Consider the following 20,035-nt stretch of genomic DNA (forward strand, 5'->3'; position numbering starts at 1 on the left):
ATCAAATCATCACACAGTGTCCTTCTCCTAGAGATGTTTATGCATTTTCCTCTCGGGATGCATTCCTTCCTAAATGCAGGTATTATATGTCCTAAGGCTGCATGGCAGAAAATAATAAAAATCTTTTCTCCTTAGAAGAGGTAGCAAGGCATAGAAATGGCATAGAATTGGTAATAAATGATGATAAAATTTCTCAAAGACTGAACCTAAAAGGATAATAAAAATAATGGCATTTTTATTACTTAATACATGCTAAGCACTTAATATATTTAGTCATTTGATTCTTGCAAAAATCCCAACCAGGACTATTATTAGTGTCATTTCACTGATAGGAAACTGAGGTTCACAGAAGCTGAATAGCGTGCAGAATGTCACAAGTTGCCCACGTATTGAGTTGGGGATCCAAAAACCCTTCTGATTCCTAAGCACCTTCTCTTAACAACTGAGGTCATGACTGTTACTCCCTACCTTGTGTTGTTGAAGAGAATAAATGTACACACGTTCCTTTTGTTTTTACACACTTAATAAATAGAATCTACTTTTTCTCTGCTCTGTAATTCAATGTTCCCCTTAGAGGCATGTTTTTCAAATGTATGCAGAAAAAAAATATATATATATGCTTGCTGACTCTGATGATAAAGTTAAAGAGTCATAGGTGGTCCCTTTGTTTCTCCTTATATGGGTATAAGGCAATCATATGGAATAGAACAGGATTATTTCTCATGATGTTTTCCTAGCCTCCAGTACAGTTGTACATATGGAATGCTTTGTTTATTTATAGAAATACTTGTTGAGTGAATCAGTTACAAGACCCTGAGATCATGTTCTAACTTTTCTTTAACTTCATTTTCCTGTGAGCAAAAGCTACCTGTAGAATAGATGCTGAAACATGCATTGCTAGAATTAGTTTTTTAAATGCTAATATCTGCAGGAAGAAAATATGACTGAATAAAATGATGAGAGATATTTGGTTCCAAACATTTAAAGCAGTGACCAAAATGGTTTAATTATATAACCATTATCATCTTTCTTTTCAGCTGTAGAGTGGTTATGAGCAGATAATGCCTTTTATTGCAATGCTTTCAATATGGAGGGCAGCAGGGTGCCAAAATAAAACCCTTTGAGGATTTTTTCCATCATAAACATGACTGTCCTTGACATATACTTTAGCTTGGAGGACAGGATGGCAAGTGAATATAGAAAAGTGCTCCAGGTAATTCAGATTTTTTCATTGGATAGAGGATCTGTGCTAATAGGACGAGATTTAATATGATCTCTATTACTGGGGAGAAATCATAAAAATCTATTAAATAAATGTTGCTTTCATTTAAAAATGAATTTACCTGCTACCTATTATGTCTTTAATACCTTCTATAATAGAATTACGTTCCTACGGAATTTATTTTTATACTATTCCTTATTATGATCTATCTTTTCAAGCTTGCTATAAGAATATAAAGTGTCACTTTCACTATTATGCTCTCAATTAGTGCTTTAATTTCCATAATATTTTTGTTATTTAGCTTGGGATTTTTACAAACTGCATTCTCTTTTGGTAAGGAAGTTTTGATACTTCCTTTTCTACTTTCTTATTATCACCCCAATTTATTCTCAGGGTAGGCATAATAGATATAACATCAATTTGGCTGTTGAGAAATTTAATTCTGTATGACCTTGGAGAAGACTAGTGTCTGAGTTTCACTATTTGTAAAATGAGGGGTATGACTAGATAATTACTAAGATACCTCAAGCTATAAAATGGCATAAAGCTCTTTGCAGCTAATTTTCTGGCTCCCTTGATAGTATTTAACAGATTCTGTATTAAGAGCATGCCAAAACATCATAGTCAATTGGAAAGAAAATGGGCCAAAGAAAAAACTCATGGCTTCATTCCATAGTTACCCCTGCCATCTGGAGACACATTGCCTTCCTCAGGGAAATGAATCCCAAGAAAGGAAGAAGACAAGCTGAAAGATTTCTACCAGATACATCCTGTGCACCTGCTCAGACATAATATTTGATTGGTTAGAGTCACCATCCCATTTAGGAAGCATTCAGGAAATCTGAATTCGGGTCTTAGCCCTGTCATCACTGACGGTCACTGGGTGACCTCAGGCAATTTGTTAACTTCTTTGAGTTTCTCTTTTTTCATCTGTCAAATGATGAAGGTGGACCAGAGGTAATTCTTTTTTTTTTTAAGCTTTTATTTATTTATGAGAGAGAGAGAGAGAGAGAGCGCAAGCAGGAGGAGCAGCAGGCAGGGGACTGAGGGACAAGCAAGATCCTCATGGAGCTAGGAGCACGATGATCCCAGAATCCTGAGATCATGAGCTGAGCCAAAGCAGACGTTTAACTGACTGAGCCACCCAGGAGCCCAGATGACGATTTTCAAAATGAGATCCTCAGATTTCCAAGTCAGAACCATTATTGTGCTTCTTAAGAAAGGTTGTGTTTACAGCCCACATTAGAATATTTGAAGGTGAAGATTAAGAATCTACATTTTTAACAAACTTCTAAGAAGGATCTTTTGTGCACTAGAGAGGAGAACCACTGAAATAAATTATTTATAAAATTCCTTTCCAATTCTAGTATATTAAATTCAGTGCTTTGAATGATACTGAGTCGAAAGCAGGTTTTTTTTTTTTTTTTTTTTTAATGTGTCACCAGGTTGGTAGTTAGCATGTAAATGCAGCCTGTAATTAAATGAAATAGACTGGGTGTTTTGATAATAGGTAAACATGTCCATTACCATTTTAATTCTTAAAAAAAATTATCAGGGCTCTGATAGATGTAGATGTGGTAATAATACTGAAAAATAAGGGAGAGAGCAGGAGAAATTGAACAAAAGAGAAGGGAAATAAATTAATTTATATTGTGTACCTGAGTCATGTTAGATGAGCACTATAGTTACATAAAGGAGTTCTTTTTTGTATCCTCTTAATAGGTAAGGAAAATACAGATGCAGGAGGATTCAACTCTGGTTTCAGGGTCTTTATATCTTCTTCTATATTGTATCCACTCAGGAAGGACAGAAGTACCAATTGAGCCATTTAATGTAGGGTTAAACAAAGGATCAAAAAGCAAGATGATTTTAAAGACTGGAAACATGTTCAACCCATCCATCCTAAGTAGGTAATTATTTTGTTAAAATCAAAGAAAATTAATAGCAAAGAGAAACAAAAGAGTTAAAAGTGACCAGCTAGACAATACAATTGATTACTGATTTCTTTTTCCTTTCAGAACTTTTTGATAGTGATCTTTCTATCTTTATCTGTTGTATAACTAAGTTGTTTCAGCTGTGTAAATAAAAAGTAGATTTGGGGTGGCTTAAATACCAGAAAATAAACTGCCTACTTTCAGAGGACACTTCCAATTTTATATTATTTACAGAGAACTTCAGTTTGGCTTCAGTAGTATAAAATCCTATCTATCTGTCTCCATGATAGTGACCTAAAAAGCAGGCCACAACTACTGAAATTTAAAAGTGGTGTTAAGTATACTTAACTCTGTACATGTACCTTATCCTATGACTCAGATCCTTTTCCCTCTAAAATAGGGTAGAATAACAGCTATGAAACAGTGCTAATATAATGACTAAATATTTTATGCCTATAAATACAAACACATATAGAAATAGATCAGAAAGATAGACAAATAGGCATGTAAATAAATTAATAGAATGCCTGGCTATTTGTTATAAATTTATCCAGTTTGGACCACCTCCTCTTTTACCTCTTAAAATTTTAAGTTAATAATTCCATTTAAGCTATTTGTTTAATGTTTATGATTATTTAAAAATTACATTGGCTTTGTAGTTGATATGTAGTAGGACACTCAAACTCTAATCCTATAAAGCTGTTTTTTGAAGTACATTTTAAAATTATATACAATAGCCCCCTTTTTTACTTCCTATAATTCAATAATAATAATCACCAAAATACATATATATACAAATGCAAATAGTGTGTGGCTTGTGGCAGTATAAATCAGGATATTTTGAAGGGTAATTTAACTATTCATATCAAAGGCTATGAAAAATGTTTGATCACTTGATGCAAGTAATCCCAGTCATTTAGATCTAGGCTAAAGAAGAATTTGAAGACTAAAAAAGTAAAATTAACAAATACATTCACTGTGTGAATATTCAGAAAAAATTCTAAAAATTGAATAACTGTATATAAAAATAATAGAATAATAGGTTGTCATTAAAATCATAAATCCAGCTAGATAGAAATGTAATGCTAAATTTAACACAGTGGAAAACAGAGTTTTATATATGATCTAAAATACAAGTGCATATATATCATATGCCTCAAACTTGAGAACACAAAAGAAACAACTCACCGCAAATGCTATCACTTTCATCTAATCCATCCCCGCAATCATCCTCTCCATCACAGATCCAATGTTTAGATATACATTTTTGTGCAGAACAAGCAAATTGGTTCCAAGAACAAGAAGAATCTAGAAAACAAACAAAAATCTTTGTTTTAGATGAAAAAGAAAAAAATATAATTTGAGACTGTCTTAGGACAGATCTGACAATGAGAAAGTCCTTCCTTAGACTCTGCTAAAATAAATTGTCTTATGATAAAACAAGCCAAATTCTTCTTCTCCTATGACAGCTCTATGAAATTTTGACAACAGCCTGTGTATTCCCTCTCAGTGGCCAGGTTATGCAACATTTTTCCTCCCACAGAATTTTCACAGGGTTTGACTTTGAGCTACTCATTACGCTAGCCACTCTCCCCTAAATATATTCCAGGGTGTCATTTAAAAACAAAGACAAAAAACACAACACCTGGTGCACAGATATAAAACAAATATTCCAAGTGTGATCTAGTCATTCCTTCTAATTTTTAATTGCTTTTTGGAGAAATAGAGGGAAAAAATGTGTCATAGGCAAAATTACAATATGATATATTCACCAGCATATATATTTGTTCTTAATGATGGGGTGACTAAGAAGGTGTAGCTTGATGACAAGTCACCAGTTTCACATCCATACATACTAAACACTTAGATATTTTTACTTCTTTTGAGGACACTAAAGTCTGACTAATAATAATCCAAAATCATTGGTAAGGTGGCTTTTATTTTATTACCAAATTATTCATTTATAATAATGTATTCTATTTAATTCCAAGGTGAGGTTTATGATTGTTCTCCTCCACCCTCAGCCTATCCCTCCACTCAGCATCACCAGACAAGATCCAAAAATCATATCTTTCCAAATTCAGCTATTACAAATGTAAATTGTAATAAAAATAAACATTTAGATTTTGATGCTATAGACTACTTTAAACCTTGTATCTTAATTTAAAATATTCACTTAGATACTTGTAAAAGAGAGAAATTTAGAAAAACTAAAGACTGGAAAAAATGAAACTAAAGAAAATACAACCATCTAATGGCTTCCTATCCAGATACTATGAATCTACATAAACTATTTGTAAAGTTCTCTGTTAATCCTGTTCACAATCTGGCTCTAATGTAAAGATATATAGCATCTTAATCAAACAAAATGCACCTTCATATTTCAAGATGACATTTACTTTTAGAGGAGTTTGACATTTCATAGAGGATCCATTTTTAATCTTTTCTTCTATTTTGTCTATTCACCATAGTGTATGTTATTTGTGTTAAATGAAAATAGTGAATATATGTTTTCTTTCCCTATAGGAAATTTCTTTGGCCTAGAAATAAAAAAATCCATAAATTCTATAAAATAAATTTTAAAAATCTGTCTTGCCTTGCCAAGTAAAATAAGTGTACACACACACAGAAATTAGGAGGCAGGTGGTGAAAGACGAGAGTTTGAGGAAATACAAATTTAAGTACTATTTAAAGCTAAACATGTAATTAATAGAAACATTTAGAATAATTTTAGTCAATAGTAAGTAGGGACCTAAATCCTTATTTTTCATTGCAGAAAGTAAATATGTTAACATTTTAAATTAATAGGCCCGAAAATAAAGGTACATCATTTAGACCAATGAAGGTAACCACTAACAAAAGCAGGAAAAGTTGAAAGAAAAGTCTGGGGCAGGAGACTTATTCCTCATTTTAAGTTCTTCTGCTCTATGTTAATTTTTGTATTATCTAATAAAAATGATAATTGTTAAAATTAATTAGTAATGTTTTATATAAAAGCCCTATGTAATAAAACACTGGCATATGAATAATAATATGACATATAGAATAACATATAATGTCTCACCACAGTGGAATTCATCAAGTCCATCCTCACAATCTTTCTGACCATCACATACCCAGGTATTCAAAATGCATCTTCCACTAGGACAACCAAAATAATTTTCTTCACATTTGTGTTTGTTTTGAACTGTGATAAAATACAAAATGTAATGTCAAATAATTTGAATTAATCTTAGACTTCCACAATATAGGTAGATAATAAAACAGTAATATTCCTTAACTGGAAGATATAAATAAGAATACTTGAATTAAAAAAAAAAGAGCCAAGATGGTCTCTTCAAGAGGGTCAAGGTCATGAAAACCAAGGAAAAGCTAAAACAAACAAACAAAAAACAACAAAAACCCCAGCACAGACCAGAGGAGACAAGGAAGACATGATAATCAAATCCGATCTAGGATTGGATCCTGGATCTGAAGGAAGATACTAATGAAAAAACTTGTTAAATCCAAATAATGTGGATTCACATTAAGATAAATTAAATAAAATAACTGAGGCAATTATAAAGTGAATGAGCCTAAGGCCAAAGAAGCATCTTTGGTGGAAAATGCCTGTAATTCTATATTCATAAAAATAAATAACATAAAAAGATTAATGGATTTTTACTGAGAAAGTGTGGGCATGGTGCTCCTACTGTCCTATAATCTGAGCATGCTTTGATGAGGTTTATACAAGCCTTCTTTATTTTAAAAAGAAAGACAACTTATAATAGAATCTCTAGAACTGTTAATCATGAGAAATATCATGAGAATCATATGTATTTGTATGTAAAATTATTTTATATATATATTTTTAGATTGTAGAGTTTTGTATTATTCTGACTTCTAAGGCTGCATATAAAATATTAGATTTTTCTCAACTGAATGTCATCAGTTCCCTTGCACCATCAGGTTTACATAGTTTTAGACTGACTGGTCCAGAGCCAATTTGGAAGCAAATTTTAGAGTATATATATCACACTATAATAATCTATTCACACTGTAATAATCACACAACAATAATCCATTGTAGCTGTATTAAGATAATTATTTCATTATATCTTTTCAACTGTCAACTTTGTAGATTAAAAATGAGAGTAAAATTTTTGACAAAATTCATCACTAAACCCAAAAGTCCTGTGATTTATGTCTTACTTTTTCTTAGGACTAGCCTCAATACAAACTAAGGTATTTAGACTGACCCACTACTGGCTTTCTGTCTATCTACCTGTCTTATTAGTCTACATGAGCTCCCCTTTCTTCTTCATTATAATCACAATTCTTTATTTAAAAGTTATTTTAAATAACTAAATTAATAAATTAATAATGTATTAACTAAATTTAATAATATAATTTCACTAAATAATAATTAAGTTAATAGTTAATAGTATAATTACTATTATATAACTATTAGTTAATTATATAACTATAATTAACTAATAGTTAATTTAGTTAATAGTATAATTTAACTAAATAATAATTTAAGTAATAATAAATTAAAAGTTATTTATTTAAAAGTTAACTTTTAAAATAATTTATTAATATTAACAATATATAAAGACCACAGTCATGTTATATTATTATGTATAATATATTATATTAATATAATATATTATATGCGATATATAATAAGTTTTTATATATATGTAAGTTTAATGGGTATCCACTATATGTTACCTTCATATTAATTTTTAAAATTAACTATAGCTACTGTGAGGTACATAATTGTTGTAGAAAGAATAATGGATTAAGAATCTAGACACCTAGGCTCCATGAGTCTAAATCAATGCTACTATATTTCTTTTAAAATATTTTATTTAATTAGAAATATAATGTGGAAGAGTTGTGGTGAGCCACAGTCCCCAGTGTATATAAAAATTCTTCATAAAGCCAGAAAAGTCCTTGAGTTCCTTCTACAATGCAGCTAGCCTTCCAAATCTAGAAGGAACAAAAATGGTATCATAGAATGTTACACACTGTTGCGCACGAAAACAAAAAATAAATAAAAGGAATCTGCTATTGCCCAATTAGGTGATAGATTATGAATTAAAAATATAGGTATTTCACAGTAGATTGTGTGCACGTGTTTATGCTGCTGTATAGAATATCTACGAATATAATTTCTTAAAATATTTCAAAAAATTATTATATGTCAACTAAACATGGAAAAAGTGAGTGGAGCAGCAGGATAAGGAGAAAGAAATATAGTATGAGGACACATTTAATAGTTTCCTATAAATCATATCTACTTCCAGTTACAGTAATTTAACACTCTTCTTTTCTTTTTTTTTTTTTTCATTTGTTTTCTGAAATAATTTGAAAGAACAGGATCATGACTTTTTAATGGAAAACATTCTGCTAAGAATACAAATGACACTTTTAGAATTTATGTATGTAAAGATGGTTAAAAGTCAGATATAAATATGCCTTTCTGGCCCTGACTCAGTGATAATTGCTATTACCCCATACTACTATGTCAAAAGATTGTGTAAACTTCATCAAACAGTCTAACATGACAAATACAAGCTGTATGGCATTGAGTAAAGCTAGTGGTAAGAAATGTTTCTCTTTCCCTTTAGTGTATGCATAGTTTTTTCTCACTATGTAATACCTCCCTGGCAACTTTAGAGATCACAAATTTTAAGACTTAATCATCAACTTTAAGAGGATTAATCATGAACTGAACCTTAAAAGGAAATCGATCCAAATATAGAACAGATTTCTTGAGTATCATTTCATAACTCATTAAAAAAGATCAAGGGGCATGTTTGGAACAGGATGATCCCTTGTAATTTACTCATCATTTAAATTTTAATCCTAACCACTGGACATATTTAATAAGTTTATTTTATACAATGAGCCTCTAAAGCTCAAGGTAAGTTTTTTTTTTTTTTTTTTTTTTTTTTTTTTCTTTCTAGAATTACCTGGGCATTTTAATTCATCTGAGTAGTCCCCACAGTCGTTAGAACCATCACATATCCAGCTTGGCAGGACACACAGTGAGGTCGAATTACATCTTATAAACCCTGTGGTTTTCACTCCAAGTTTATAGAAATGTGTACAATCTGTATTATCTACAAGGAGGCAAATAGAAAAATGAAAAACACCTCATCTGCAAAGATTAGGAGCCTTCTATGCAGGGCACAGAAACAAGAAACATTAACCTCATTTGAAGAAATAGAAACGCAATTATCCTACACAACAGGGGTTAATTACATATCATCGCTGGGCAAGGTTCAGTGAAACATTGGGCAGTGTTAGACGGAATGCCAAAGGTACCCAGGGATGAACAAACAAAAGGTAATGGAATATCTTACTGCAGTTCTTTTCATCTGAAGCGTCTGCGCAATCTATGTTCTGGTTGCACCGTGCTGATCTTGGAATGCATGTTCCATCTGCACAACGGAACTCAACAGCGGCACAGGTTGAAACTGGAAAGACAGGGATGTAAATAAACGGATAGATGAGACAAAAGTGACTCCTTGCTCTAATATTTTGAGTACGGATGGTCCCCAACTTACCACGGTTCTGCACGATTTTTCGACTTTGTTGTAGTGGGAAACCCATTAAGCTTTCAGTACTTCCGATTTTGAATTTTGATCTTTTTCTGGCTTAGAGATATGCAATAAGATACTCTTTCTTGATGCTGTGCAGCACCAGTGAGCCACAGCTCCCAGTAAGCCGTGTGACCACGAGGGTAAACAATGAATACACTTACAACCATTCTTTACCCAGACACCATCCTGTTTTTCACTCTCAGTAGAGTAGTCACTAAATTGCATAATATATGCAATACTTTAGTATAGGCTTTGTGTTAGATGATTTTGCCTGACTATAGCCTAATGTAATTTGTTCTGAGTACATTTAAAATAGGCTAGGCTAAGCTAAGACATTTGGTAGGTTAGGTTAATAAGTGCATTTTCAACTTACAATATTTTCAACTTATTATGGGTTTATTGGGACCTAACTGTAGTGTAACTTGAGCAAGATCTAAATTTTAACTAATTTATATAATTTTGCTTTATTTTGCTTTAATTTTGGGAAGTCAAACTTGATCCATGGTTCCCAGTTCCATCCCCAAGCTTGGGTTAGATGCCTCATATGTCTTCCCTTGTACCATATTCTTTCCTCTGTTGTGGTACCTACAATAGTTCATTGCAATTGCCTGTTTGTGTATCTGCTCCCGCACTAAGTTGTAAGCTTCATGAAAGCAAGGATTGTGCCTTGTTCCCATGACAGTATCGGTCCAACACCAAGCCAACATACAAAAAAATCAAATGCTGTTGAAAATTCTTTTTCCTTCCAACTTCAAAAGTACAAGGTTATAACACTAAGCAAATGTCTAGAGGAAGTACAAGGAAATCCCAATCTGGTTGCAAAGAAGTGGAACATTCCCTGCTTTGATAAAAAGAGCCAGACAGACAGTCAGAGAAAGAGACTGAGATGGAGAAACCACTGAACATTTGCTTTATTACTCAGAGGAAATAGCTCAGCAATGTAGAAAGCCTTCCATGCTATGTTATCCTCCTTTATATGGCCATATCACTAACATTTGGTATAGGAAAGATGAATGCCTCATGAAAGAAACATAAATGTGGTATGACTTGTCTCTATTGTTAGAAAGTATGACTTTACGATCCCCTGCTATGCTTAGATGAAAATCAGTTTCAATATGCTGCTGTCATTATATATACCTTATACAGAATAGCTTATGCTTAATCATATATTCCTTTCTACTTTGCTCACACATTCATTACCATATAATGGTTTCCAGCAATATGTTGTGAACAGGTGCATGACATGCTATGTACATTAGATTAGCTTAGGTGAGATTTTTATTCCAAATTCAAATTTCCACAGGTTGATTATGTAAATGTACAACCTGAAGGGCTCTTTGATTATGCCACTTTTACTAGTGTTGATATTTTAAAGACCCTATTTAATTATAAATAGAAATTATATCAATTGTAAATGGTTAAAATGCTACCTTAAAATATGCAAATTTTACTCAAGGGTGTGTATGTCATTTGTATTTCATAATGCACTGCTCTTATTATATTTAATTGTATCTTGCAATTGTATCCTTATTTGCGCTTAAATGATGATTAGAAGAATAAATGTTTTATTTACAATTTGAATTATAATTGCTTCAGTGTTTTCTTCATTAAAAATAACATCTTATCTTATAAAACAGATAATGCTATTATGACTAGAGATAAATACACTGTTCCAAACATGAAAAAAAAGATACTCTTCTTTTATGTCTAAAAAAGCAAAATCTCTTCCATATACCTTTCTATTACATTTTACATTCAATATTTTTTCAATAGAAACAGTAAATAAAAGACATAACATAGAAAATAATCATGGCAAGCATTTACATTTTGTTTCTTACTTTGCTATCTATTAGCAATCCCCTATTAAGACATTGTGCTCCTGAAGACTCCTTATAATCCTTTTATTTAGAAGACAGGATTCATTTCTCCTGTGAAACAATATTCTAGACCATGGTAATGTTCCTAGAGAGTCTACAAAGATTTATCTCCCTTGAGTTTCTATCTTACACTTACAGTTAGAATTTAAGAATACCAGAAGGATCTCATGGGGACAGTCACAACTCATTACATCATCTCCATCTCTCCCCAAACTGCCACAGAGAATCTTCTGTGTACATTGCAGGGAGTCCATCTGAGTGGGTATTGGTGGCAGAAAGGGTGAAGAGGCGAATCATGACTACCATGAACATGAGGATAGCATCTCACATAGTTATGAGGGCTGGAGATCCAGCAATATTACAATAATGGTGTTTCAAAGACTGTACTGGGGCCCTCAGGCGGAAGTAAATGTAAAGAATGCCTTGTGAGAGGAGTAGAGATGTGGAGCAAGTGGAACTCAGATTTTGATGGAATTCAGAGAAGAAGAAAGAAAGGAAAGGAATTCTGAGTAGACGAAAACAAACTATAACTGTGAAGTTGGAAAGGGGAGTTAAGAGTTGCATTTAAAAGAAGAACATGGGGTAAGAGTGAGGTAGGGGCTCAGGAGGACTGAGTAGAGAGTAGAATATTTGCAGGATGTGTTTTTCCCATTTTCCAATTAAAAATAGGGCTAATGAATCTTGGCGAGAAGGACGGGAAGGCCTATTAGAATACATGCAAGATGCAAATAGGAAGACTTTACTTCAAATCCTCTCTTCACAGAGTCTGTGACTTGATATAGAGTATGGAAACCACCAGAGGGTTAAATAGAATGCTAAGTCACATTGCAATGGGACATACTAAGTGGTTGCAAAATTTCATATGTAGCAGTGGCAAGATGGTTGTGAGGATTAACATCTCCAGCATTTAGAGGCAAGGAAGGAGAGGGAGATAGGAGAAATCCATGGGAACGCAGGAACCGTATTAAATAGGTAAACAAATACCTCTTTTGCCAAAACCTCTTCCTCTATGTTCCTTCAACTATATTTCTTCCTCACTTTGTTTTGGTCAGTCAAGTATTGAAATTTGTTTCACCCTTAGGGTGATTTTTGAGGGAGAAATATGTTGGAATCTCTAATTTGTCAAGTGAATATGAAAGCTTTCTGACAATTTTTCCTCAGGCTAAAAGTCCTGAAAAAGAGAGAAAAGAAAATAATGCAGTCCAAATAAAGATAATCCAAGTGAGAAATACAAGACTTTTCCCTCCAGATAGTCCAAAAGAAAAAGTAAGCCTACAAAATGTGAGTGAAAACATACCAGAGCCACCCCAGGAATAGCAATAAGATACTACAAAGGAAGATCTGACAGGGACTGTGGATCAAAGCAGCAGTAAAAGAGAAAGTAAAACCATTCTTTACCTCACATACTTTCTTAATTTTTCTTGCATCCACTTTCTTGATTCCATGTCAGTAAAAAGATTTAATGAGATAGGAAAGGTATAACATTGATTTTGTGATTTTAGGACATTTCTTATAAATAACTTAAATCTATGTTTTCTCTTCCAACTTCCCTGCCCAGTGGCAGCACAGGGCAGCTGACAAGGAAAGAGAAGGAAAGAAAGAAAAGAAAGAAAAGAAAGAAAAGAAGAAAAGAAAAGAAAAGAAAAGAAAAGAAAAGAAAAGAAAAGAAAAGAAAAGAAAAGAAAAGAAAAAAAAGAAAAGCTAAGAGGCAAGCATTAAATTTGCTGTCATGTCTCTTTTGTTTACTCTCAAGCCACATCTTTTATTTTATTTACTGCTTAGGCTCTAAGGGTATGCAAACCCAGAAGGAATGATGATTTCATCTATAGGCATGCTTATTCTTTTCTTTTGCTTATTGTTTGTGGAATCTTCAAAGTTTTGCTCTGAACTTATGAAAAAAAAATACAAAAAAACTAAGACCAGTTTCCTCTCTATCAGGTAGCCTTGGAACTACTTAGCTTTCCAGTTCTCCTAAAGGTGTCCAAGTGATCCGGGCAAGTTCAGATACTTCCCAAGGGGAGTAATTAGAAACATCTCAGTAGGGAGAGAAGGAGGGATATTATGTGCTCTCCTAAACCTATTCACTCAATCTCTCACACACTGGAAGAGGAAACTAGGGTGACAAACTTTCTGAAGAACTCTTCAAGTTATCCCCCTCTGCTCCCACCCCGCCAGACTGCCTGGGGTCTAAAACTCTCAGGGCAGTTATAAAAGATTTACAAGGCTTTAGGGTTGTGCTTTCCTTCAAATGGAGAAGAAACCAAAACTGATTCCTTGTAACATCCATTTCCACTCTTCCTTGTGGAATAATAATAATAATAATAATAAATATTATTAATATAATAGAATCATATTATATTATTAATCATACAATTAATATGATATTATTATGAACATCTAAATTAATTAATATATTAATATTAATATATCGATATATTATAAACTAATTATATGATTAATATATTATTATTATGAACATCTAAACTAAAGAAATAAAAGTGCAATAGTACTTCAAATAATTTACAGATGATGCCACTGTAGCCTCTCTCCATAGCCTATCAAACTCTCTCATATATATTGACTTTTTATTGTACTAATTTAAATTCTTCGCGTCTTTATTTACATTAAAAAGTAATAAGTGGTTTGTGTGTGTGTGTCTGCACACAGATATACAACAAAGGACTGCATGTACATGTTGTATGGATGATAGAAACAGAGAAGGACTATCTGGAAGAAAACACTTGGAAAGAAAATTCCTTTTCCATTGTCTTCGAGCCCTTCCGTCCTTCTTTTCAAACTTCATCATCTTTTAGATACTGTAAGGTTCCATTTGCTGCATGGATACACATCTGAATTACTGATTTATAAGATAAACTGGCTTATAGGATATGGACCCAGAGAAATCTCTCCCCTAGGATGTGAAATGTGACTGACAAGGACACCATGTGAACAAATTTGTGAGAAAACTCAAATCCAAAAGATATAACTGTAATAAGTAATCTCTCATCTAAAAAGCCACCCGTTTGTTTCTCCTAAAAGAGAGAGCCCACTTAAATCTACTCATTTCTAGTAAGTAATATAGTGTATGTTTGAGTTTCCACACACACTGTTAGTTTAAATGTCCTACATTCTGCCGGATGAATTTCAAGGCATACATTTTGTTGTTGCTGCTGTTTTAAGGTATCCGATTGCTATTAGTTTTACACTACTCTTACAACAAAATAAAAGTTTTAACAGAAACTTGATTCACAAATGCAGTAGTTATTGCCCAAGGAGCTGGCTGAGCTAGCTATAACCCAGAAATCAAGAGTTTAGCCTACGAAGGGGAAATAACATTTTGAGTTATTTTTATTGTTATTCAGCAGCTGGTATTGACGATGTTAGGCAGGATAAAACCTATCTATATTTTTTGGACGACTTATTTTTTTCACTTACCACATAAGAATTCAATATACACCTACCAGGTGGTGGGTGCTATATTTCATGAACCCAAATTCACTAATTTATTTATCACCTTTGAATTTTTTTTTTTATTTTTTCAAGAAAATCCACTGTAACTTATTCACTTTCCATGGTCCCTCTTATGACCTTTGTTTTAAAATCTGCTTTCTGTATCTTTTGTTCCATTCCTTCACATTCTAGCTTGATATTCTTATCTTTATCCCAGTTTCCTATAACGTCTATCCTAGTTATCCTATAACGTCTTCATTATATTCTCTTTTCCTGCTTGCAAATAACTGATAAAAAATGCCCTTTGGGGGGGTTCTGACTTCTAGTTTGCTTTCCTCCTTTCTTCCAAATACTTCATTTCCCTCCACTTATTCCCTGTAGCTTACTATATTTTATCATTTTTAATCTTTTATAGATAATATGAAATAACAGCTGATTTAATCTGCAAAAGTATTTGGCTCTTCCTACACTACAGTGTCAACCTTAGCTAGTGAGCTACTCAAGTGTTTGGCCAATGTCTTAGTCTAAGATGCAGAGTAACTTCCAAACCAAACTTTTCTAGCTATAAGATGATCTGTACACATTCTGTTCTCTTCCACAACTTTGCATCGTCTTCTCATAGCATCTGTACTTCACATCTTTCCTTTACCATCAATGTTTTATAAAAAAAAAGTCTTACTGTATTTACTCCTTCACCATCCATTTTCTGCACCAACCCAAGGAGATTTGGCTTTTCTTTACCATTCCACTGAATTGACTCGCATGAAGGTAACCAAGAGATTATCTCCTATTTGCCAGGTTCAATGACTGCCTACCTATACCTGCCCTCTTGCCTTCCCTTAACACCTTAAAATGCTAACTGATTAAAAAAAATAATAACAATACATTTCTCATGAAGATCTTTCCATTACTCCATTGGTCAATTTCTCCATTTTTATATTATTAGTGTCTTTTTTTTATTTCAATAGGTAATTCTAATGTACTCTCCTACAACGACTAGTACTCTATACATCCATGAGCTTTCTCTCTGTAGTAAGTCCAAACTCAACACTCCTATTTTAATCTACTATCTGAGCTCCAGATCTGTATCTACCTAAATGTCTTTGGAGCAGCTCTATCTGAATGCCTACAGGTACTCCACTCTCAGAATGCAAACCATCTTTATTATCTTATCCCTGAGCCCACATGAACAAACCCACAAACATAAATTTAAAAAATAATGAAAAACAAATAGTTTTAAAACAGGGAAGAAAACAGTTCATGAAACTTGTCTATTCTTTCTATGTCTATGTTTTCTCTGTTTATTACCCAGGATGGCCTGTTATACCACCTTTAAAAATTCTGTTGTGTATCTGTCTCTCTCCTTTTTATTCTTAGATTTAGCTGCTCTGATAGCCTCCGGTTTTATCTTTCTCATCTCACCATTATAGTTTTTATTTGCACAAACAGTCCCCCCCCCCCTTTTTTGAAATGTAAATTAGATTGTATTGGGTTTCCTTTAAACCTTCAGTGACTCTTTAGTGACTACAAGGTGAAGTTCATGCTCCTTAAACGGTATCAAAAAAACAACATCAAGTACTGGTTCCTCTCTCTGACTTGACTTATTTCTTTTCCAAACCACTTGCCAATATGCCATTTGGCTCTAACCATATCAAATTATTTGCAGCTTTCAATATTAGGATTTATACTTGAAATTACCTTATATTTTGATCATTCTACCTTATTTATACTTTATTCCAACTCTCCCCCCCAAAAAAAACTTATAGTTTTATATGTGCAATCATTACATCTGATATACACCTTCATATCTTTAAATAACTGTCTTTATTTGGAGTTTGAACTCATTAATATAACTTATTAATTTTATGTCTGTCTTTAATGCATTTTACCCAATGAAATGTGTTCAATGAATGAAGATTTTTAAAGGGAAATTGATTTAGAAAAATCCGTTGGATCCAGATTTTAAGAGGCCTTAAATGTCAGACTAAAAAACTTGTTTGTTATTCTCTAAACACCAAGACTCCATTTGTGAATCTTTATCAGGGCCGTGATTAAAAAAACAAGTGAATGCTTACATAGCATTTGCTATATGCCAAATTCTGTTCTGAGTTTATTTTTTTTTTTTATTTTTTATTTTTTTTAAAGTTTTATTTATTTATGATAGTCACAGAGAGAGAAAGAGAGGCAGAGACACAGGCAGAGGGAGAAGCAGGCTCCATGCACCGGGAGCCCGACGTGGGATTCGATCCCAGGTCTCCAGGATCACGCCCTGGGCCAAAGGCAGGCGCCAAACCGCTGCGCCACCCAGGGATCCCCTGTTCTGAGTTTATTTAATATTAATATACTCATTAAATTATTACCTCTTTTCCTACAGCTTGGGAAACTGAGGCATATATTGGATAATATTTTACCCAAAGACAGCATCTTGTTGGGGCTGAGATTCTGTCCTAGATCCTCTGGCTTGCTGATTGGTCCCAGTAAGCACTCTGAAAACACGTTCAATAAAACATCATAGCATGACTAACAACCCTGGAATTAACTAAAGAGTAGAGACAGGGAGACTAGTAAAAGGACTACTATGTTAATCCAGGCTTAAGGCAGATTAAAAGGGAAGATATTTCAAAGAAATATTGGATGATTTATTGATATATGGATAGATGGGTGATAAAATATGGTAGAAAGAAGAATCAAGGATAACACCAAGGTTTATTGTCCAACTGCTAGGAAAATGATGAGGTCATATGAAAAAACAGAATTGAGAAGTAAAGGAGAGCATTTTTTGGAGCAGTACATTCAGTAGTACACATTCTGGTACAAATGTACAATAAATAAGGCAGTAGAACTGAAGAGATGAGAAATGACAAGAGTTTTGAGGTGAGCAAAGGAATAGAAACCAGAATAGAAAAAAAAAATCAAAAAAAAAAAAAAAAAAAAGAAACCAGAATAGAGAATATAGTCATAATTTTCAATGAACTCTAATACTCCCTTTTGGAGATATTTACCGAAGTGTGGTCCATCTCTATCAGCAGGGGCCACATACCAAAAGGGTAGAAACCACTGTGCTCTCAGGAACACACTATGGAAAAGTTCAGGAGACACTTAGCATAAGAATATTCCTCAGCTGATGCCACATACATTTACCTTTACAGTCCAGTTCATCAGAGTTGTCGCCACAGTCATTTTCACCATCACATAACTTGCTGTGAGGAATGCAACGACGATTGTAGCAAGGCCTGAAACCTCTTCGACAGCTTCTGTTTTCTTATAAAGAAAAGTAGAAACATATTTGGAGGTCTTATAGAGATATTTTTACAAAAAAAAAAAAAAAAGAAAATAACAGATGAGTTCTTATTTCAGAATGGATTTTGGATCTATTAAAAAAAAGTGTGCCGTGCAGTATCAAAACTCTGGATTAGAATATTCATGCATTAAAGTAATTAATTCATTAAAGACCTTTTTAGACTAAGTGCTTTAACTTCAGTGATTCATACTTGGAGATACTATACCCATATTATTGTTTCTGATATTTGTGTCAGCACAGAAAAAAAGCATATATTCAACTTTCTAGAAGTAAGTCTGTACCTCAAGAATCATAAGACACTCTCAACACCTATTTCCTATCTCCTTTGCATCTCATAAGGCTTTTACAAGAAGACAAAATAGTAGCAAAACATGTATTTCTGAATAAGTGAATCAGAGAATTACCTAAATACCCATAAATTTCTCTTACAAATCATCTAAAAATGTCTACCAGAATTCCTAAGGAGAATAATTGCCTTCTAAATTCTGTTTACCTTAAAGAGAGTCTCCTGACATTTTCCAATTTCAGGCAAAAGGTACCACTTACACTAATAATAGCTGCCATTTATTGAACACTAATTTTGTGCCAGGCTCTATACAGAGCAAATGTAAACATACATTTGTTTATTCAGTGCTCTAAACTAATATTCAAACTAGGTTTGTTTTGTAGGGAGAAGCTAAAATATAGAGAAGTACCCTTGCTCATACTAGTCATACACTAGTAGGTTTTGAAACAAAGATTTAACCTCAGGTGTGATTCTAAAGTCTAGAATCGACACCTAGGGTTGTCAAACTGTAGCTCACAGGAACAAATGCAGCCTGTTTTTGTATAGCTCTGCTCTGATGCTAAGAATGGATTGTATATTTTAAAATAGTTCTAAAATTTATTTTTTAAATAGAGGATATTTCACAGATAGCACTTTTGGTCCACAAAACCTAAAACCCTTAACTAGCTAACCCTTTGCAGATAAAGGCAGATAAAGGTTGCCAATCCCTGCTCACATGAATATTACCTTACTCTCAGAAGGTAAAAATAATGTGAAATATATTCTCAAGACAATTCATAATAAATGCAAATTTGCAAGCTGATTATTATTCTATTTTTATATGCCTCAAGATTTTTACAGAGTATAGGGTATAACCATTCATTGAAATGAATATGTCATTTGAGGTAAATTCATTAAAATTTTAGTTACAGATCAATCATGGGCAAATTACATCTATCATTTTAACTGAGAGCTTGTGATTCTGCAACATAAAAGAATGAGAGAACTGCCTGCAAATTTCCCAAACTCTACCTTCCTCTTATTTTAACTACTCTTTGATTATTTAAGTATAATTATTATCCAGATAGTAGAACAAAGGAGAAAAGCAGACACCAGATACAGCAATTCCAGATACAGATTCTTGAATTTTACAGAGCATACAATGCCAATACTCTAATATTATAGCGCAAAAATAAATCATACCAATTTAGAAAAAATCCCGAACAGTTCTACAGTAACTATCAATGATTACACACACAGAAGTTTCCAGGTGAAATATTGTTGTAATGAAGGCAAATATCAATTGCCTACTGGGTTCAAAAAGCTAATCTCTACTCCCAAGAAAGAGTGAAAGGTTGACCATCACTTGGTGCCACCTACAGAGACACAGCTG

At 33.1% G+C, this 20,035-nt stretch overlaps 1 protein-coding gene across 1 annotated transcript in view; it reads right to left on the bottom strand.

The window, feature by feature from the left end:
- LRP1B (LDL receptor related protein 1B) overlaps positions 1 to 20,035 on the bottom strand; it is a 1,837,374-nt gene that overhangs the window by 254,323 nt on the left and 1,563,016 nt on the right. The window contains exons 47-51 of the mRNA XM_049097407.1: positions 18,218 to 18,337; positions 9,510 to 9,623; positions 9,117 to 9,266; positions 6,221 to 6,343; positions 4,345 to 4,464 (exon numbers count right to left, since the gene is read on the bottom strand). Of these exons, the coding sequence (XP_048953364.1) occupies positions 4,345 to 4,464; positions 6,221 to 6,343; positions 9,117 to 9,266; positions 9,510 to 9,623; positions 18,218 to 18,337 (627 nt within the window). The remainder of the gene's footprint in view (positions 1 to 4,344; positions 4,465 to 6,220; positions 6,344 to 9,116; positions 9,267 to 9,509; positions 9,624 to 18,217; positions 18,338 to 20,035) is intronic.

This window comes from Canis lupus, chromosome 19, assembly GCF_003254725.2.
Source record: "Canis lupus dingo isolate Sandy chromosome 19, ASM325472v2, whole genome shotgun sequence".
NCBI classification, from domain to species: domain Eukaryota; kingdom Metazoa; phylum Chordata; class Mammalia; order Carnivora; family Canidae; genus Canis; species Canis lupus.